This window comes from Hyaloscypha bicolor (genome assembly GCF_002865645.1).
Source record: "Hyaloscypha bicolor E unplaced genomic scaffold K444scaffold_142, whole genome shotgun sequence".
Lineage (NCBI taxonomy): Eukaryota > Fungi > Ascomycota > Leotiomycetes > Helotiales > Hyaloscyphaceae > Hyaloscypha > Hyaloscypha bicolor.
In genome coordinates, this window is record NW_020194644.1 from 788,321 (window position 1) to 811,562 (window position 23,242).

At 34.0% G+C, this 23,242-nt stretch overlaps 4 protein-coding genes across 4 annotated transcripts; 2 read left to right on the forward strand and 2 right to left on the reverse strand.

Annotated features, from left to right (window-relative positions):
- Positions 1-5,910: 5,910 nt before the first annotated feature.
- Positions 5,911-6,690, reverse strand: K444DRAFT_700794 (uncharacterized protein; the record flags this gene model as incomplete). The annotated part of the gene is made up of 1 exon (XM_024888023.1): positions 5,911-6,690. The coding sequence occupies one exon, from the start codon at positions 6,688-6,690 to the stop codon at positions 5,911-5,913; it is 780 nt and encodes a 259-aa protein (XP_024730460.1).
- A 2,421-nt stretch (positions 6,691-9,111) lies between these two features.
- Positions 9,112-9,573, forward strand: K444DRAFT_635342 (uncharacterized protein; the record flags this gene model as incomplete). Its single annotated transcript, XM_024883853.1, has 1 exon — positions 9,112-9,573. One exon carries the CDS (start codon positions 9,112-9,114, stop codon positions 9,571-9,573), a length of 462 nt encoding a protein of 153 aa, XP_024730461.1.
- A 207-nt stretch (positions 9,574-9,780) lies between these two features.
- On the reverse strand, positions 9,781-11,187 carry K444DRAFT_700796 (uncharacterized protein; the record flags this gene model as incomplete). Its single annotated transcript, XM_024888024.1, has 1 exon — positions 9,781-11,187. The coding sequence occupies one exon, from the start codon at positions 11,185-11,187 to the stop codon at positions 9,781-9,783; it is 1,407 nt and encodes a 468-aa protein (XP_024730462.1).
- A 2,449-nt stretch (positions 11,188-13,636) lies between these two features.
- Positions 13,637-14,828, forward strand: K444DRAFT_668131 (cysteine proteinase; the record flags this gene model as incomplete). The annotated part of the gene is made up of 2 exons (XM_024887374.1): positions 13,637-14,717; positions 14,797-14,828. 2 exons carry the CDS (start codon positions 13,637-13,639, stop codon positions 14,826-14,828), a joined length of 1,113 nt encoding a protein of 370 aa, XP_024730463.1.
- Positions 14,829-23,242: the final 8,414 nt, after the last annotated feature.

Here is a 23,242-nt window from a genome sequence, read left to right on the forward strand (position 1 = left end):
TAGGGCTGGAAAGGCTGAGAATTCACCGTGGATTTGATGATAAAGGTTACTCGACAAGAGGAATAGCGGGGACCTCGCTACTACGAGGGCGGTGTGGATTTTGTTTTGTTGAATTTAAATAATTTGTAGAAGATTGATATCATAAACAACACCGCTTTTGCTCCTTGTGCCTATTAGTTGTTACTTGTTGTCTCCCTCCCCTAGGCTAAGGAGAGAATATAAACGCAAGTATAACTATGGATAAACATTTGTCTTTTGGTGTTAAATGAGTTAATCTTCAACCTGCTATAGACGATCCTCAAAAACAAAAAGAAAATGCACCATATGGATCGTGCCGCTCCTATCAAATCAGCGCAATGCCAAGAAATTAGTATACCGTCATCTCCTTCCCGTATAACCTAAGTATATGTCGAGTGAGTGTAATACTACGAAAGATCCTAAGAGTCGATTAATATTGCTCTTGATATATCATTCCACTCCCCCACACCAATTATTCTCATGTCTATGGCTTCTAGTGCAAATTAATGGCAATATCCCCCTAGATAGAGGATTTATTATTCCCATGCCTGAGAGAATGTTATAGATAACGCTGATGATGATGATATTTATTTCCGTCCATAGGCTATGGTTGGCCAACCTCCCGAAGGGCATGGGGACGTACTAAGCTTATGGAAATGTTTATATTCAGAGTTATCCCCGTAGACCTTATAGAAAGCATTTTAACCCGGCGAACCCGGCGTACCGAAGCATATGACTTGGACCTCCCACGGCCAGCTGGGGTGGCCACCAGAGAATATAAGCTTGACCGTAGAAAGGTGTCTAGAACCTTTGTATCAAGTCCCAGTTGCCCGAACGGGATTAAAAGCTTCTAGACAGACCTACTACCGATATTCCAAACCCTTTCTTACGGCAGTGAGTAGGTAGGCACGCGCAAAGGCGCAATATTCAAAGCCCGCCCAAGTCCAAAACCGCCCTCCTAACATCTCTCAACGTGAACTCCAGAAGAAAACCACAGAAATGGCAACTTCTTATCATCTTCGGTCCGAAGTCTCTCCTTCAAAGCTTTCACCAGTTGCTGTATAATATAGGTCATTTCTTTAATAAGCCCGAAATTTGATCACAGCCACGGACCACGGTTGAGGTCTGGAATCTCGGTGACTAGCTTCTTCAACAATGGGCATTGAAGGGCCAAATAGTTCATGAGCCAGAGCGAGTCACGCTCATAGTCCAAGTATATAGGGCCCCAGGCCGCCTTTAGTGAGACCGCTGAATGGCAACTGATATCCTCGCAGAGCTGCTTGGCGGGCCTCTTGGCTGACATGGAGAAGCGGGGTGGGAAGAGAATGAGCATCCATGCACCGATATCTCCGTGTGATGAACTTGTCAATTTCCATTGTTGAGTAACCTAACCCGCCTTACAGACTTTGAGGATTCTGAGGACGGGGAGTGCCAAGTCCCAGACCTCATCTCGAAGCTCTTTCGGTAGCTTGGGGAATAAGGCGAACTTGGAGAGGGCAACGATGAATGTTTCGACATAATCGTTTGATCTTCCGAAGCCATATTACTTAGGCCCTGTTTCGCACGGACGCACGTCTTTTGATTGCTAGCAACTGCCAACAACCATTACTAGAGTTCAATACTCAATATTCAAAGCTAGTATTCGTATAATTTAGAGGTGTTTCGCAAGATACAAATACTTAATAATTATTGTAATTACGGAGGTTTTAGCTTTTTTTCTACTAGCTAATTTAGCCTCGATTTTAGCCTTATTAATCTCTTATTTATTTCTTTCTTAATTAGCTATCTTCTAATTCAAAGTACTTTCTTCTTTACTAATATTTCAGTACTATTTATAATAGTATATAATTGCTCTTAATACTAGTATAAATAGTTATAATTAAAGAGGTTTAATAACTTATAATAATTTTTTTAAGAAGAAGTTCTTATTAGAATTTTATTATAATATATAATAGTCGGTATTATTAATAGTAGTTTAAATAATAATTAACTTGAATTTAGTATTAAACTTATTCTAGAATAACTTTATTATATTAAGAAATAATATAATTAATAATTAAATAAAAGTATACAATAAAGCTTTCTAGAATTAGGGCATTAATAATATATATAATTACCTAAGGCCGAGCTTTAAATATTTAGTTTTTTTAGAACTGCTTATAATAAGTAATTCTAAAAAGACTAGGATTTATATAAGAATAAATACTAGTAATTAAATACTAGTAATAATTACTAGTATATAAAAATTTATGAAATACTAAAATCCCTTATAATTAAAAGCTAGTATTTAATTATTAACCAAATACTACTATTTAAAAGTTATAAAACAGGGCCTTAAGTAATTTATGAATTTGAAATAAATAGTAAAAATATATATTCTAAAAGTATTTTAGTATTTATTAGTAATAATAGGCTTAAATATATAATTAGTAATAAAGAATATTAAGAAATAGCTATTTTACTAATAATAAAAGCTAAATATAAAAATAAAGTAGCCTTTATTAGAGAATTAATACAAGAATTATTTTGAGATATTCGAAATAAATTTAAAAATAAAGAATTAATTTATTTATTATATATATTAATAATAAGAACTTATAGTAAATTCGTAATTATAAATCTTATTTATATAGAGATTATAATATAAAGTATTAGAAATACAAGGTATTTTCTTATAATATATTATATATAAGTTATTAAAGGGCTTATAAAGTTTTATTTCAATTTCTTTATAGCTTTTCTTGTTTTTATAAGCTTTTATGAGTTTATATAGCTTAATAAATACTAAATACCCTCGAATTCTTATAAATATAAATAAGTTTAATAATTAGCTTTATAATATATTTCTTTATATATTTTTTATTCTGAATTCTAATTCTAATTTATTAAATAGCTAATTAAAACTCTTTTTTTCTTCTAATTTAATAAATTCTTTAAATATATAAAAAATAAAAAGAATATATAATATAATTTACTATTTAATTCAAATAATAAAAATAATAAATTACTTATATTAGTTTATATTCTTCTAGTATTTTCATTTATTACTTTTATATTCTTTATAATTAGCCTTAAAAAGCATTTAATTAATACTAGAATTAAAGCTATTTATATATTTAAAAACAAGAAATCTTTAAACTAAATTAGAAAAATAATAAAAATACCTAAAATAGCTTTTTATTAATTTATTATTATTATTAGAAAGTTTAAATAATAAAAGAATAAAAATATATTATAATCTAATTAACTTGTAATTCTTTTTAATATAATTAAATATATTCTTAAAGTTATTTTTTTAAAATTCAATAATAAAAGACTTTTCTTATATAATAATTATATTAAAATATTTTAAAAAGTTCTTATATATATTAAAGCTATTTTTAATATAAATTAATAATTAAACTTAATTCAAATAACCTAAATATATTAAACTAATTAGCTTAGTATTTAAAAAAAGTATTAGATATTTAAGAAATAAAAAAAATATTATTATTATAAATAAGATTATAATATAATTAAAAAATAAAAAAAATAAAAATATAAAAATTATTTAAAGACATATATAATAAGTATTATATAAATTAATATTAGAAAGGCTTTTCTGAATTTATATTTTGGAATTACTTTTATATAATAAAAAAAAGCCTCATTATATATAAGAAAAAAGATTTCTTAAAAAAAGAGAAATAGAAAAGCTAATTTAAATATAATGAATTTATTAATTAAGAAGGCAAATAAATAGAAATAAAAAAATGTAAAGGAAATAGCTAAATAATTAAATAAAAGCATATAAATAAATTCTTAAAAATATATAAAAAACTTGAAAATATAGTAAGATTATTAATATATTTATAATAAAGAATAATTAATATAATACTAATTAGAATAAGTATTAAAAGATAATTCTTATTAAGAAACTCTTGCTTTTTATAAAAGAATATTAAAAGAATTAATTCGATATAATTATTTAAAAATATTATATTAATATATAAATCTTATTATTAAGAAATAATTTATAACTTATAAGAGATTATAAAAATACTTTAGTTAATAAACTTATCTAATCTTAATATAATTAAAAAGACTTGATTTTATATAAAAAAGGAAATAATAAAGCAAGAGCTAATAACTAATAAAAAGAAGCTTAAAGTAAAGTAAGAGAAGTACTAATAATACTTACTTTAAAATAAGATTTAAGAGTAAATTGAGGTAATTCCTTATTATATAAAAGAGATAATTTATTTAAAAGGGGGCAATAAGTATAAATTTTCTCTTAAAGAAGAGAAAAAGAAGGGTGAAGAAAAAGTTCCTATATACTAGATTTAGAGATTTGTATATTGTGACGGCTGGTGTCACATGGTTGCTACGGGTTGGTTTCAGCTAAGGTTCCAAGCTAAGTTCCCAAGCTAAGGTTTAAACCAAGCTCGGGTTCCAAACCAAGCTCGGCGTTTTCAGTGGTCTTGGCCATATCTACTTATTCACTGCCACACCTCACTCCTTTTCCCCTTAGCTTTAGATCCTCAAGACATTGGAATCTTAGATCTCTGTGCATTTGCCATTGCTTTGTTCCTGCCGTCACATATATATAGAATCAAAGTTATCAAAAAACAATTAAAATTAGAGGCTTTATAAGCAATAGCGGGGTAAGCCACACTTTCAGAGAATCCTTACAGGGCTTACAGGAGACCAGGAATAGCTATAGGGAGATTAAAGTAAGACCTTACAGGCCCTTTAGTGGCCTACATAAAATATATTATGAAAAACACCCTGTATTCCCGATACTTTATGCCGCTATCTACGTACTGTAGATTGAACTCGCGTCATAGAAATTTATCGTGGATCTAAAATTTGAAAATGAAAGTATGACAAAGATTACGGAGATCGCGGCATAAAGTGACGGGATTATAGGGCATTTCGACACCGAGCCCACTGTAGAGTTCAATTCAGGTGTTGCGCACGCTATAAGGCCCTATATCTCCAGGCTATATGCCCTAAAAACACACCGTGAAACATTTGCAAGGTTACGGGGATCTTTAAGGGCATTTAGCACTGCTGGCAGAGCAACTATAGCGCTTGGATACTAAAGGGCTAATTCTGTTAAGGTAATTAGCAAGTAAGCCCTTGTAAATACTGGGGATAGGCTCTTGAAAGATGTGGCACCCGTTATCAAAGGCTTATGGCTTGTTTTCAGGGCAGTAGCCTAGAAATACAAGGGCTTTTAGCGGCTGAGTTCGCTAGGAAACGAGTGCTACGGTGGAGTTCTAGTATTAAGGCCCTATAATCCCGTCACTTTATGCCGCGATCTCCGTACGTGCCCCTCCCCCCGTTTCCCGCACGAGTCACTGCATCAAGACGCGACATCATCTAGTCTTCTCAACAAGCATCATCCCACGGTCGCGAACAGAGTAGCCTACTTTCTGCGAATCAAAGAGGAAACTGAAACACGTACCGACCACTTGGAAAACTTAAGATCAAATGCCGTCCTCTCACTTCTGTGTTTAGAATAAGCCCAAGGAAAAGAAAGAAGCTTCGATGGTGTTGATTATAGAGCGAAATTTCTCGCACCGGAAACAATATCACATCGAAACTGGGTTCTCACAATACATTCATCACTGACAGCGAATAACATGGATGAAATCCCAATGCATTCCTTATGAAGCTATGGCTTAATAAGCATTATCGGGCGCCTATCTAGATAAATATCCCCTGGGGTGTTACTCCCGTGGCCTGTCATCCCCATGGTCTATCAATATTTGTTATCCTTGCCATATTGTTCATGCAAGAGGCCAATCTATCGCAGTTCCGCACTCAATAGCGAGACACCTCCAGCAGTTAACTGAGTCACTTCCCAAGGTAGCTATACGGACTTCCAAGAATGGGAAGACGCACCATCTAGTCACCGATTCTTGCCTTCATTTGTTCTTCGGTAACGAACTCCATCTGTGGAAGTGTACCCTCTTTCTCAATATGCATTTTCTTTTTCCATAAATATTTGAGGCTTTCCCGGATCTGCAATTCCTGAATTTGCCTGTAGAGAACTTCCCGTGAGCCCCATCCTTCTAGTGGAGGCCACACCCACGTCACAGCGGATAGCTTCGGAAACCCACACAAAAATTCGACTATATCTTCTCGGTCGAGGTAGAAGAGAGGTATCCGGTGAATGGCCATGTGTTGGATCTTTGCTCGCATAACTTCAACATCTTGAGGAAGTGTCGGTGTGCTAGCCAGTCGACGCCATCCGCCCGTGAAAGCCGCAAAGCTGGTCTTGAGCTTAATATAGACTGTGTCGCGCTCCCAATCGAAGTAAATGGGATGATTCAACAGACCATCGAAAGCGCGCTCGTATCTGCCGAGTGCGATCTGGCGGGAACGGGAACAGGTATGGAGAAGAGGAGTCGCGACCACATTGATGTTGGCTTTGCTTACGGGGTCATGGCTGAACAGAATGGGTTCTTGGTCTGTGTGGGTAGGTCGGTGACATAGTAGAGGTAGGATGCGGGGATCTGGAAACGTGAATTTCCAGACCATGTCTCTGAGCTCTGGGGGGAGTTTTGGGAAGAGAGTGAACTCTCTAGATGCATCGGACGCGGTGTTCGCGACAGCGACTGAAGCGACCGGAGCACGGGGCTCTATGTTTGCAATCGCCCGGGACTCTCTGGTTGTTACCTCCATCTATGAATAACGTAAGCTCAGATGCTCGATGCTGTAACGATCTTTCTGCTGGCAGTAAACTCCAAGGAATGCGATTTGGGTTCACTTTCAAGAGTACGGCATGTTGAGGTGGAAGGTTCGTTGGTAAAAGAGGACGGTACTTGCATTTAAATACTTGGAAGTCTGGGTTGTTCCTGTTAAGGTTGTTCTGATGTGGCGACAGTGCGAAAAAAATTCCTGTTCCCTGGGTTAAGGGGTCTAATTTATGCATCCCCTGAGAGATGTAAGCAAATAACTGTTTAAATTCCTATTCACATTTAATACGGCGAGTTTTGGCTCTGCGGAATAAACAGGTTTCGTTGTGCCCAACATTAAATATTGAAGTGAGGTTATTGTAAGATCACGCTCTGGTGACAATGCGCCTCCCTGATGGCGGCGTCAACGAGCACGATCCCTCATAATCCAACTCGTAGATAACAAGTTTCTCTTCTGTTCTTGTCCTGAACCTGGTAGTGACCCATTGCTAATGCAACGCAAGTCCTATGTCCAAAGCCTTCCTCCAACTTTAGCACCCTGAGCTGTATGTACATTATTCATCTCCGTTGCTGCCGTGTTGCGTCGTTGATGAATACGATAGTGGGAGGCTTTCTGTAACTTCTCTTAACTTTTTAATCTTTCAACCAATGTCGCTGAAACTTTGGCATAAATTCTGCTTTCGTGATCAGAAAACTTTCAGAACCCTCCCCTTTCGGCTGCTGGATAGTGATTGTTTCCAAAGAATCTATCCAGGTCTGTACCGTCAGTATGAACATTAATAGGCTTCTAGCAGCAGCGAATTCGAAATGTCGATGTTTTGTTTCGCACTCGAGATCGATATAAGGGGGGCGTCCTCTATATCCCTTTGGCGAATTTGTTCGAGGACCGAAAATCAGTGAAGCGCAAAGTTTCCTACCTCCAATCAAAGTAAAATGGCGCACCAAATTGATTCTTGAAAGCAAGCTCGTATTGACAAAGAGCTATGTTTCGGGGGCGGGAGCAAGTGTGGAGGAGAGGCGTGGCAATTCCATCGGCGTCGGCTCTCCATTTGCAGACTTCATGATGAGTGGCATTAACTGTGACGTTTCGAGGAGCCGAATCAAGAAGGAGAAGGAAAATGAGAGGATATGCAACGAGAACAAAACGGTGATAACAGAGATGGCCGAGCATAAGAGAATATGCGACGGGAAGAAGAAGGGACGGCAGAGAGGGTTGATAGAGCAGGGGAAATCAGAAAGACGATAAGCAGAATTTAGTACTCATTATGGCAAAAAAAATGGCAAAAAAATCTTAAATCCTTATCCGTTTCACTTTCAACTTCAAAAGGTGTTCACTGTTAAGCCTTTGAGATTTTTGAGACAGTTCCATCTGTCTTTCAACCATTCAAAGGATCCTTCATTGTAGACCTTGTTCATAGATCAATGTTATAAATGGCAGCATTGCGCGCTTTGTTCACGATGTTGCCTTCTTTCTACCTGTGTAAAGAAAGAGAAATCCCCATTATCTCATGACTAAATTGTCTTCTGCTGGCTGGTAAAACCGAGCAAAGGCCATACAACATGTATGAAAAACTCCAATCAAGAACAGGTCATTCTTGCACTTGAATATCAATTTCTTTCTCCAAATCCTTCCTGCAGTAGAGTCTCAAGTCTATTTGACCAATACTCTTCAAGAATGCTGAGACTGAGCAAGCTATACAACCCTATTCATGAATTGAGCAGTGGGCAACCGACCAAATCCTCTGTGCCTCTGCGCTTTTTGAACCCCTTGAGGGGATGGTCTTTCATCAAAGGGACCGATCCATACGTGCGCCAACTCAATTATAACCTTCAATACCTTGTAAAGGGGGAAGGGGTAGGAGACACGTGGTCCAGGACTTCCTCTCCACTACGTGCAAGAAACCAGAGTTCTTGCTTCCAGTTCCTGATTGCAGGTATCTTCGCCACAGTGTCACCCACTTTGCCATCTACATTCTCAACCTTTACTTTAAGTAGGCCACTCTCTAGTTGCTTGGCTCTTCCGTGCTGTCGTCTTCGAAAAGAGAGTCCATGCTAAAATAATCCCCATAACCCACAGTTTGACTTTCGAGTCCCCTCCTTCCTCTGAAGAGTAATTCCCGTAAAGGAAATCCAGGTCATCCCAGTTTCCCTCCTCGTTCTGTCCTTGCTGAAGATTTTCGACATACCTCCTTGCCTCCCATATTAGTTTCGGATAATCGCCATCTTTATCCTCGCTTTCTGGTTGATCTTCCTCTCCTGCTAGTCTGTTCTGAATTCACAATTAGAACATTATCAGAACAACCAAAGGCTAAAGCAGTAAATAATTCACTTCCTGTTTATATAATGTATAATTGCTCGCAACTAGGACTAGTTTCTTAACAACTAATTCTATCCGGAAGAGCCTACAATGGCCAGACTTTCAAAGATTGCCGGATATGTCATTGCAGCTGTTGTTGTACTCACAATTGTCCTTTCCGAAATTGCTGAACGCAAAGAGGCCGCAGATATAAATGCAGCTCTCGACGATCTCTTGGCGTCTCTGACAAAGATTTGTGCACGACTTGAGCTCGAGAAACTCAACCGCATAACAAGGAGTCCATGGATCGTGGCTGCCACCATTCCGCAACCCTGGGAGATACCTCAGCCCTACCGTAAAACGCCCGGAGATTGCGAACCAGACTGGGCAGCTATTGGCTTTGAAGAAGCCGGATCCATCTACTTCGACTTGATACATGGCAATTCGTCCTGTGCTACCACGTCAGAGAAGCCAGCAAGTGCTCTGGCTTCCCATACAGCAGCTTATATTTCGGAACAGCCAACTTCAACTAGCAAGTTTCCTCGGGAGACAGGTCTTTTGAGTGGTGGCTGAGTCCGAATGAAACAATTATTTGGAGGAACTTATATCCATAGATAGACCAAAATAATGGCCCTCGGGCATTCTAAAAAAGCTCAAAACTGCTTTGTGACATTAGGGCAGATGAAAATTTAGCTCAAATTGGATGGAAAGACTTTATGAAAATATCCGAGATATTGAATTAATTCGACTTAAATTTGAAAAGGGACCTTGATTATTTTATCATTTTCGTCTTTTTCGAGGACGTTCATCTCCTTCAACGCGTTGTCTGTCGGGGTTACGTTTCCTCGCCCGGGCTCTCGATGTGGCAGCAGCAGGTGGGTTGTTTGTGGCTAGACTGTTCCCTGCATCTAACAGTGAGTCGTTCCCAGTTTCCGTTGACGGGGTGTTTGCGATTGTCGAGTTGGTTTCTGCTACCTCGGGCTGACTTTGGACTCGAACTTGAAGTTCATCCGGTTCCACATCAATGGCTTGCTCGGTAGTCCCCAAGTGGCTCAGTAAAGCATGTGTTCCAGGTCGGCGTGCTGGCTGTGGTGGCGATGAATTGTCTACTTCTGTCTCAGCTTGACTCCGAGAAGCCAGGGAATTTTGCACGACCCCCCGAAGTCGGATATTGCTTCTTGTGCCGGTTCGTTTTTCAAGCCACTCGGGAACATCAAAGAGTTCTTCCGGTCTGAAAATCCATGGTGGAGGTCGATCGCCCTTTTGCTCATCATCATCAGAATCTGACAGTATTGAGCTTGATGCGTTGCTATTGAATTCCTGCTGGTGCCTCCAATATCTGTCATAAAAGTCTGGCACTTCTCGCAAGTCCCGGAACCAGACGTTGCAGAGTGGGCACTTGAAGACTTCTTTCTCATCGGACTCTGCTCTCTGGGCAAATAGCTCTTCCATGCAGTTCAAGTGGAACATGTGTCCGCAAGGGAGGGAGTGTGGACCGCCACATTCTTCTATGTTGTCCAGTGGGTACTGACACATTGCGCAGTTGTCAATCGGTTGGGCTAGAGAAATAACGAACACTTTGCTGAAGAGGTCCATGTAAGGGTTTTCAACGCCCCCTATGATGAATGGCTGTTTACCGACCGCCATTCTTACTTTCACTGCCCGATATTGTTCGTCGCGAATATTCTGGACCCATCTCTCCGTCCTTCTCTTTGCTCTCAATCGTCGCACTTCCTTTCTGTTTTTGAATCTCAATCTTCGCTGGGTCCTGAGCGTTCCTGAATTCGGAGTCTGCTCTTTTGTTCTTGCATCTGCAAGACTAATCTCCTCCAGAGCCCTTCGATTGTACAATGCGGCTGCCTCGTCAAACCGCGCATTGTAGACCTCATCTGGTTCTCCTAGAGTCATTCCTTCTTTCACCTTTTCAAACAATAATGATCGCGGTCCTTCATTCTCGGGAATTGGATGCTGTGTTCCGAATCCATGCTCCTGTCCCAGTCCACAGAAAGAACAGCGCTTGTCTTTCCCTGCCCAGAACCAGTAGTCTATCTTTCTGTCGTATATGCAGTTGTTGTTGCATTTTCCCCCTGATTTGGGAGTCCGATGGTAGTTATGAGAGGTTGCATGCCCGCATTTGGAAAAGTAGAATGTAAACTGGCCGCAGTGGGGTTGAAATGAAGTTGGCATAGTTGCATTTGAAATTTGCTGTGAAAAATCTCTCAGAATCGTTCAAAATTGAGGCTTTTATTTTCCCCAACAATTCAGATTTGCACATAAGTAGTCATGCGTTCCGCGGTGACCTAAGGCTCCCCTTTATCTCTTCGTCCTCTGAAAGCGTACTTGTGGGACATGATTTGGTTTTCGAATAAAGACACTTGACCTTCGGCGGCACCACCGACAATGAGAATAAAGTAATAGTAGTTGCGCTAGTATGATTCTCAATCCGAAGGCTGAACAACAAAGAAGACTATGAAACTCTGCCGAATTTCCAGGCTCTGCAAAGAAAAGAACCTACTTCAAATAAGGGGTTGTGGAGCCTGAGAGTTTCTAAAACTAATAAATTCGGTTTCATCTGGTTTCGGCAAGTATTTATTTTGGTCTTTATTTTGAGCACCCTCCTGTATTTTCAGGCGGGACTGACACCGACGTTACCGCCTATACTTAACACAATTTAGGTGGATTCGAGCCTTTTTAATATTACTTTCTTATTTAGAAATTTGAGGCTAGTTTCTAAGTTCTTAAGATTTTTAAATATAACTTTTTTAATTTTTAATTTTTTAAAATTATTTAAATTCTTATATATATAATTATAAAAGTAATAAGAGCTTTAATAAGCTTAATATATATAAAAAAAAATTCTGAAAAGACTTTAGTATAATTTAAGTAAAGCGGCCGTAAAATAGTTATTAAAACTTATATATTTTTAACTTTTCTTTGTTTTGATTTAAAAAAAATATTAAATTTAATTACTTATATAAGATCTTTAAAAATAGCCCATATAAATCTATAGAGAATTTAATAGAGAATTAAATTAATTAATAGGAATTTAAATAATTACTTTATTTAAAAATCTCAAAAGCCAAGTGCAATGTGCGAATGCGCAATGTCATGAAAAATCGGGGTTTTGGCAGTACAGGGTTAGAGGCCTCGGTAGATAGCGCTAGTATGTTTTTAGATTCAGTAACAAGGCGAGGCTCCACCACAACCACTGCTTTTATCACCCCCACAAGCAAGAACTCCCCATTCCCTTCCTAAATCCCAACACCAACACCCAGACCACCCATCCCCAATTCCCAAGTTTCTGGACGCCATAGGTGACTCCAACCCGCCGCTGCTCGTTAAAGAGCACCCAAAACAGCCTCAGCTGAGGAATGTCAAGCTGCCCATCTAATGAACCACGCAGAAAACGCAACAACCCTCCCCGCTCAAGATCCCGCCCATCTGAGACAACTACTGATACCGCGGAACGGCACGCGCGTTTTCTGTCTGTCGGTTGCAGGCCTAGGCCGGTCTGATGGCTTGCGGGGTGGGGCGAGAATGACTTGAACCTTGACGAATCAGTAAATCAATCCTGCACCATAGGTCCCAGTTCATAGAAAACAGTAACAGCTGAAACCCAGATGCAAGCCATCAAAGATGTGGCTCGAATGGGCATTCGCATGGATCGCTCGACCGTCGAAGACAATGAGCTACAGGGGTGGTAAAGATTAGTGATAGTTAATAAGCCGGCACTTCTCGCAGAGTCTCCTACGATACCGACACAGGCAGTCTCGGGGCAGCATGCCAGACGATGTCTTTGCAGAGGGAGGCTTGGTCTTCGCCTTGTAAGGCGATACACGTTGTATATGGAGGATAGTATATCAAAGCTAGAATATCGGAGCTATTGAGAAGATTGCTTGATTACGGTTTGTTTGGTGAAGTTATCTGGGAGTAATCGATATTTATATAAATGTTGTTAGGGGAGGGGCTTTCTGCTTCTCTAATATTTTAGGCAGGTCCTCGTCGCATAGAAAACAACCAAGCTTCGTACGCCCCACATATCCCATGACAGATGACAAATGGTTTTAGCACGCCGTTTCCAGGTGTGAGAGGCTATCTTCGCACCCATACGGCGAATTCTAGCTCCGACTACATTTGTTCAAACCCGAAGGCCTAGATCCTCTTGGCCGCAGTGCGTTGTGATGCTGCTAAAATGAGGTCTACCAATGGGATGATGTTGTCGATCAGTGTACGAGGTTCATCAAGGGTCTAAGTCGCATAAAGCCTCCATGCGCCGACTTACCTAGGCTAAGCTATCCTGAATCTCAAAGCTGTGGCATTTAAACCGAGTAGATTATCGATTCATTGGTACCGGATGGAGTTGTCTGCTCAACGGAACAAGCCGTCTATACCCGGGGCATTGCCCATCGGGCTCAACTTCAGCTACGCCACCACGTTCAGCCTACTTGTTATCGAGAGACAAAGCCTTCAACAATACTAGCCAGCTGTTCTAGATCTACAGCTACAAACAAGAGTTGAGCATAAGTAGCACTCCAAATCTCTCAATCTTTGCCCTCTCGATAGATATATATCTGAAACTCATCCATTCAAAACAAGCTTTCCAATCTCAATTTCATCTTAGCGGTTTCCGAGGACAATGGCAAAAGAGGGCTATAGATTGGGGAATCTTCCCGATGAATACGATTCGCGTGATTATCCAATCTTCCCTGCAAGCGAAGTTCAAGACCTCCCATCTATCATGACGAGTACTTCAGAAGCTGGCCATGGCCCTCCAAAGCCTTTCATCCTTCCAGATCTCCCGCCAATCTATAATCAACTTTACATTGGTAGCTGTACAGCAAATGCATCATGCGCCGCATTGCGTTATGCAGAAAGGAAGTCTTCAGGCAGGCAGTACAAAGACTTTGAGCCATCTAGGCTCTTCGCCTACTACTATGGCCGTATTGATCGTCGCCCCGAAGAGCTTGGGAAAACCGAAGAGCTCGCAGACATCGAAAAGCGGATCCAAGAGAGGATCAAAAAGGATACAGGGTCCAACAACCGCAAAATCATCCACACTTTCCTGACGCAAGGAATCTGCACAGACGCCCTGTGGCCTTACGGTACGCCATCCAGTGACAAAAGCACCCACCTATTCAACGACACCTCGAAGCTGCCTAACCCGTGTGAGCCCAAGGACTGGAACAAGGTATCCTGGCAAGCCAATCCTGTCAGTCACCCCCACGACGGCAAAGGCCCCGCTGGCGAGAAGGACTTGATTCCTCGCAACATCAGCTATTACCGCATCTACGACCCAAGTGTCACACCCACGGTGGATCCCAAAACTCAGATGCCTATCTCAAACTGGCAGATCATCTACAACAACCCCCCAGTGGCCTTGCTTGAAAAATCCCTGTCCAGCGGCTTCCCCTTCATCTTCGGCTCTCGGCTGTACACTGGTGCCAGTCTGGAAAGCAGCGAGATCGACAAGAACGGGGTCTTCGTTAAGCCGCCGACAAAAAACTTCAAAGATGAAGGAGGACATGCGCTGATGGCGGTGGGCTTTGACTCCTCGAAGAGATTATTCTTGGTACAGAATTCCTGGGGTAAGGATTGGCCGGCTGATTGTAAGGATGAGAAGATGAAGGGTCGTTTCTGGATGCCGTATGAGTGGTTTGAGGCAGTGGTGGATGGGTTACCGATTACGTATGATTTCTGGGTTATCAAGTGTGGGACTGGTAAGTAATTGTTATAAGTAGGTATAGGTACAGATTCGTCAGGTATTCTATTAATAATTATTTATTATAAATAAAAAAGCTTATATTTTTGAGAAAATTAAAAAGATTTAAAAGTAATTTATTTTTTATAATTATATAGGGCTAATAATTTTAATAATTTCAATAATATTAAAGAAAATAATAAAATTAGTAAAATAATTATAAAAAGCTTTTAATTATATTTATATAAGCTTAACTTTTTTTTTAAAAAAAAAGTATTATAAATTCTATTATTAAATAGCTATATTATATTATTCTAATATTATTAAAAGTATATAATTAATATAATTAAGGCAAAACTTAATTAAAAAAACATATTAAATCTAATTTAAATTAAATTTAAAACTTCAACTTCGAATTTTTTAGAATAATATAATAAGCTTTTCTTAATTATATATATTTTGTAAAATATTTTTATTTTACTAGTTATTAGAAGCTTAAAAAGCTTTTATTTTATTTTATTTATATATTAAAATATTCGAATTTAGACTCTAATTTAATTTAAAGAAATAAGAAATAATATTATATAAGCTCGGACTAATTAAATAAAAATATTTTTATTAGCTAAATTATTAAAATTATTATAATAAAATTAAGTTTTTTATCTAAGGAATATAATAATTTATTTAATAAAAGCTGGTTTAGGAATTTCGAATTAATTAATAATTTTTTAATAATACTATTAAAAACTTATATATTATTATTTTAAACTAGTTATAAAAATATTAGTTTTCGGGCTTTATTAAAATTATTAACTAAATTATAGCTTTATTCTCTTCTTATTTCTTCTTTAAATTAGCTTTTTTTTATATATAAAAATAAGGTAATTAGTCTAAATATATTTCTTAATTTAATATATAAAAATTAATAAAGTTATGGTTTTTAATTAAATATATAATTATCTTAAATTCTTATATATATATATATCTTTATTTTTCGACTTGGAGTTTTTCTAGTGAAATTTCAAAGCTTATTATGCGACTATACAAATTTCTACTAAGCGGTAATAGCGCTAGAAATATTGGCAGAATCAAGCTTATTAGTGGAATTAGAGACAGTCGGACTGCGGAATGAATTGTCTCGAGACAGTTCGCCTGGGGTACTGAGGCCCACAGCTAGCTAGCGGACAAATCCGAGAAGCGAAAAGTGATTTTCTGATTTTCTGATTTTCGCACTGGCGCCCCGCAAAACGCAAAAATAGTAAGGGCGTGCTTGCTTATCTAATTAACGAAGTAAAGAGCCCTATACACTACCGTGTAAAATCGTGCCAAAATTAGGCCGGATAAGGATAAATTATGAAATGAGTATTTATTACAAATACTATATAGTTAGGTAACCACAGGCTATAAGCCCTTCTAGGATAACAGCTAATAATAGGGGTCTAATAACTTCCTTAATCATTTTTCCCGAGATTAGAAATAAGAAAATAAAACTATTCAAAATAACTAAGAAGCCGGCTAATTACTTTTTTTTGTAATTAATTAATAAAATCATATAGGGATAATATTACTCGAGTTTTTAGTACTTATATTACAAAAAGATATATTATAATAGTTAAGACATACCCTGAACTTAATTCCTATTAAAATAACTTAGTGAATTTTATTAAAATAATACTATAACTTTTAATAAATCTATTATTATATTATAAAGCTATTACTAAATAGGCTTATATAAATATTAATTAAGAAGAAATTACAAATAGATTAAAAGATTTATATAGAATCTTAGTTAATCTGTATATGGTCTAATAGTAATTATAAGAATGAAATATCTAAATATATACTTAAATAGTAGATATGCCTTTTCTTTATATATAGATTATAATCCTGTATTATCTAGGAGATATAGATAAGGAAATACTTGAGGATCTTGAGAATTATAGTTATATAGCTTTAATTACTAGAGTTATCCGTATATATAAGAAGCTTGGTCTTATTTATTATATAACTATAATAAATAGGCAAGTAGTAGACAAGTAACTATTTATAATACTATAGAGTAAGCTAAATAATAGGCGGGTTATAGGTTATAGATAGCGGTATTTATATATATACTTCCATTAATAAGGTTTATTAGTAATCTAATTAGTTTTTCTATACTTTACTATTTTGCCCTAGCTTAGAAGGTTAGGGCCTTGTTTACTAATATATTTTATTATCTATAGGAAGAGCTTATATATAATATTATGACTCCTGGATCCTAAAGTAATTATACTATAAATATAACGGATATAGTCTAAGAAAAGAAAATATATTATATCTAGGCCAGACTAGATTTAGTTAATTAATAGATATAATAAGCTATTACTATTTGGAATTAAGATATATGCTTATATTAATACTTATTTATATAATATTATCTGAATATATATCGGAATCTCTAATTAAACTACCTATTCGGTTATATAGTAATATCTTTAGATTTGTATTTAAATAGGCTATTACTCTTACTTCTTTAGGGCTAATCAAGGCTCTGAACTTTCCCTTATTACTAAAGTATACTTTATATTCTTGCAGATAGCTAATCCGTTAGTTATATATATAGAGAATTACTTTATTTCTGGGAAAAGTACCGAGAATTAGCAGGTTGAATCCTAGTAGCAGGAGCTTTAGAAGAGCTAGCTATACTAGTAGTATATAAGTAATTCTGTTTCCCTATATCTGCCTTTTATTCTTTCTATTATTAGGAGAAAGTATTAGATACTAATAATTATACTACTTTTTATTAAGGCTATTAGGTTTAGTATTATAGTACCGGATTATATAACTAATTCTGATTAGTATATATAGAACTACTTTTAGGAACTGGCTTATACCGGGAATTATAATTACTAATACCTATAGGACCGGATTACTTTACTAGTACTTTATATATAATAGATCTAAAATAAGGTATATAGGTTTATGGACTTATGAAATATCTATAGGATTAGAAAAGACAAATCTAGGCCTAATATAGTAGCCGGCAAGCTATTTAGACTATATATGAGGCCCCTAGGCGGGATATAGTACTAGGATTACCCTATAGATATAGAGCTTTATAATATAATCCTTAATAATTATTTAGTTTAGAATAAGTAATATAATCTTATATAGCTCTATATAAATAGTTTATTTATATACTAATATAAATATTAATAAGTTTCTACTAAGAGAAATATTAGAGTAATACTATTAGAAGCTTATATCTTATAGTATAAATATAGCTAATATTTATATAGAAGATACTAATAGAAACGGCAACTAACTATATATTTAAGCTTATTACTAGCTCTAATATATAGTCCGGATATATATAGCCTTAGGGCAGCTACTAATATTAGGAGAGTCCAAGAAGCTAACTAGTAAATATAATACTACTATTATACGGAATAGAATCCTTAAGTAAGTTGTCCTAATAAATACAAAGTATATAAATAATATATAAGCCGGAAGAATATCCGTATAGTTTCTAATAATCTAGAACTTTACCCAGAAATAGCCCTTTATTAGTAATACTTCTAATAATATGGGATAATTAAACGAGCCAGTTATAAAGTAACTAGGTATATTAAGATAAGTATTATTTATTATTAAATATATTATTTTCGAAACCCTTTTCTTACTTTTAAAAATAGTATTAATAGAATTATTAAGTTTATTTACTATATAAATATTCTATATTCTTAAATTCTTATCTCTTAAAATAGTACTATTATTTCTCAAAACCTGCCCTAATACTATATATCCTATAGCCAAATACTAGTATAGTAATATCTAATATTACAAGTTCTATTAATCTACTAATAATAAATATAATATAGAGGCCGCTGCTTTACTTGCCTAGAGTAATAATACTAGTAGACTTAAATCTTATAGCTCTGGAATTCCGTCCGTATTTGCCCTTCTCTTTATACCTGAAATACTTTAGATCTCTAGCTTTTCTTAGTATTCTTATCCTGTATCTTTTCTTCCAGGAATATCTATTATACCTATTCCTCTAGTTACTATTACTATATAGCTACTAGATACTAGTTCTGTTCTATTCCAGGCTCCTCCTATTCTAATAGCCCTATAACTACTCTCTTCTATATTTCCTTTTATTACAAGCTATATTACTTAATCTAACTATTTTTCTAGTAGTACTTATACTACTATATAAGCTTAACGGGCTATAAATACGAGAGTTATTTAGGCTACTACCCAGGCTATAGCTCCTTATACCGGTAATAGGCTACCTGGAGCCCTTTAAGGTCTTATAAATCAAAATATAGCCGGATCTAGTTTTATGAAATTATAGACCGTGGTTTTATAGCTAGTTCTCTATAAGTAGACATTTAATAATATAAAGAATTAGAGAGCTAAGTAAAGAACTATCTAACTTTCTAAAGAAGTTAGTAATAAGTTTTCTTCTATTTCTTTTACTAGATTCTTTATATAAATTCTAATAAATATTTTTTAATAAATAGCTTTTAATTTAAAATAAATAATTAAGTCTTTTCTATTCTTTCTAATATAGTTTCTTAATAGCTATTCCCTTACTTCTTTCTCTATATTAGCGGACCTATCTGCTATTATTAATTTATTAATAATATAAATAAACTAGTATTCTATACTAGTTCTAATAGTAAAAGAGCCCAGGAACTTATAATCTTGCCAGGTTCTATCTAAACTATCTTTAACCTTTCCTGCTATAGTATATATCTAGGCCCTAAGAATATCTGAATAATTTTCCTTGTTTTATACTAGGATAAGACTCTATATAAAGATATCCGTTTTGAAATTATTTATAAAAAGCTAGAAAATACTTAGAAAAAGACTTTATATAAAGATCTCTATCTTAAAATTACTTATAAAGAGCTAGAAAATACTTAGAAGATATAATAACTTAAGGAAATTAAATAATAAACTAAGAAGGCCCAGAGAGCCTAGGAGAATATTACCTGCTAGTATAGATATAAGACTTTGAAAGTAAGAAGGAATCTAATAAACTAGTAGGTAAATAAAGATATATATATAATTCTTTTCTTTAATTCTGGCTTTTATTCTTTATTTCTTCTATAGACTCTTTTTTATTTTTAGGTTTAATTAACTTATATATACTAGGATTTTTCTCTATTTACTAACTTCTAAAAGCTATAAGATAATATAGAAAGTACTACTAAAAGTATTACTAAAGCTAATCCTAATAGTAATAATAATAATAATAATAGTAGGCTATTAAATTCTTCTTTAATTTTACTATTCTTTCCTCTAGTAAAGGGAACTATAATTAATCTCATAAACCATATAAGTATTACTTTATAATAATAGGTATATTAGAGATATAAATATACTATTTCTCTTCCTTATTAGATATAGAGAATTAACGAGTATAATATCTTTAGCTTTATAAGTAAAACCCAAGATATCCGGGCTATTATTAGTACTTTACCTATTATCCCGGACGGAAGTCTAACTATTATTATTAAACTTTCCAGACTAATTAACCTTATTTCTCCTAAGCAAACCTATTATATAAAATCTAATAAATTATATATAAATATCCGCCAAAGTTAAGGTAATTAAGAAAAAATAGGCCTAATATTTAATATACTTTTTCCTATATCTTATAATTAGCTTAGTACTATTTTGGATCTTATTTCCTTATAAATATATATATACTTAGAATTTATAATTAATACTTTAAAGTAATACTCTTTAATTAGTTCTTATATAATTTAAAAGTCAGACTACTAAATTTAATACTTTTATAATACTTAAATTTACTCAAGTTTATAAAGTCTTATAATTATTAGAGCCTTTATAATTCTTTGCCTTTTAAGTTTAATACCTAAATAATATTATATACTTTGCCTTTAATATAGAAGAGGCTCCTAAAAGTCTAGAGTTATAAAGGAATTTTTATATTAAGGATATATTATATTATAATAATAAAATTACAGGTATTTATATATAAATATATAATATATTAGACTAGCTATACTAAAAATCATACTATATTTATATATAAAGTTACTAATTACTTTATATTAATACTAGACCTATATAGTTATATAATTTTATATAATTAGCTAGCTATAGAAAAGCCCTAAAGCCCAAAACTCATAAAGAGTCTCAAGGGCTTTAGTGCTTCCGGACTATTACTAGTATCCGGTACTTTTTGGGAAAAAAGTATAATATATTTTATAATAAATAATCTATTATGAATTATTTAACCTTTAAGTTAAGCAGGAAATCTGAGGGCCAGGCTCGTAATTCAAGTCTTATTAAGATTATTAAAGTCTTTACTAGCTAGTACTATAGATTTAATAAAAATATTACGGGAATTCTATAGGTTCTATTCTAATCTATCTAGAAAGTATATATAATATATCTCCTTATTTATTTCAATATTTATATATAATTCCTAAGAGCCAAACTATTACCTAAGGAAAGAGTAAGAAGGCTAGACTAATACTTTTAAAAACCAAGGCCTTAATAAGTTTATCTAGAAAAGCTTACTAATTTTTCTAAAGATAACCTAAGAAAAGTTTAAGTTTATTATATATTATAACTTATATAACTAGAGATAGGGACTACTCTAATAGGCTAGAAAGAGTTTCTTATATAACTCACTTTATAAGGTATTTATTAGTAGGCAATAAGATAATAGAATAAATTAGTATATTATAAAACTATAGTATTAAATTCAGTATAGAACTAATCTCTGTCTCTTCTATAAGGTCCAGGGAAGCCCCCTCTAAATAGGAGGCCCCGATAGCATATATATAATTAGTAATTTATAAGCCTAATATATATAATATAAATAGTAGTTAGTTGGGATATTAAAGGGCTACCGAACTCCCTAATTAATACCTATAATATCCGAGGTTTATTATATATCCTTAAGTTATATATAATCCTGTATATATTATAACTATACTTCTTTTCTAGGATCTTATCCCCAAGATCCATTAATCTATCCTAGTAAATATTTAATTAATTATTTATTTAATTAATATAAACTTCTAGTATCTTAGGAGGTAGTTTTACTAATATAATCTAGATAATAGATATAAAAATTATCTAATTAGATCAGGGCTAAGTAAGCGAAAAGGAAGGGTAATTATATCCCAGGTATAGGAGCTAGCCAGTAATTATAATTTCGTTTAGGATCTAAGTATTCTAATTAGCTCGATCCAAAGTACTAAGATACTATCCTATAAAACTAATACTACTTATTAGATCTTGTATTAGAATAATCTAAATAGCTATATAAAAAGTATTTAATAAATATTTATATAAGAAACCTATATAAATATTTCTGAGGTCTTAGAGATTATTTATAGGCTCCTGGGAGTATATATTAATTAGTTATACTAGTTTCTGATTAGGACTAGTACGAAAACTAGTAGTTAATCCAGGTAATTCTCTACTTCTATAAAAGAACTTCTTTATATTACTATATACTCTTTTCCTTTCTAATAACTATATATATAACTTTTTCTATTATTACCTTCTAGCCTCTTCTTCTGCCTTTCTCTAAGTCTTCTTTAATTATTTTTAATTAATTCTATAATATCTTCTTCTAGCTTTATTATTTATTCCTATAATAATAAGTATAAAGGTAATCTTATAGCCTTCTTTCTTATTACTAGTAAATACTTGAAATATTTCAAGTATTTACTTATTAATTCCTTTATCTTATATATTATAGTACCTGGTAAGAAGAATTATAACTATTATAATAAGAGTTCTAAGTCTTATATATTAGTAAGTTCTTTAGCTTTAATATTTATTAAAGCTAATATAATTTCAGATTCCTTACTATTTATTAGAGGCTTACTAGTCCTGGGAAGATATTATTATAACTTTTAAGAAATTTCTTAAAATATATCCTAAATAGTATTATACTAATAAGAATAATATTATTAATTGGATTTTCGAAAACTAGAAGAATACTAATAAGCTTCGGAATTCTTCTTCCTGTCTTAATAAGGCAGATAATAATATTACTTAGGTTAGTATTCCAAAAGTAAGTTTTTTCTAATATACTTAGATATTTACTAATTCCTTAAAGGAATACTATAATATCTACCTTTAAGGTATTAACCTTATTACCAAGCTTACTACCGAGATTACTAAGTAATCTACTACTAGTACTTTAAGTACTAATAATATAATATTTATAGCTATTTGGGATCTGACTTTAGAAATTCGGGCCTTCTATAAGGTATATATAGCTATTATAAGTTCCTTACTTGCTTCTTTTAATATCCTTAATACTAATATTATTATAGTATAATTATATCTTATTAAGAGATAAGCGGATTCCGGAAAGTATTAGCTAATTCTTTACTAAGTCCTAAATAGGACCGGTATTTGGTATTCTTATTTTAGGAATTAGAAATTTATAAGAATTAGAGTTTATTTATTTAAGATACCTATAGCTAGTCTATCTATAATAAATCTTTCTTAATCCTAAATCTTTTTCTAATAATTTAAATATAATTCTTATAAGCC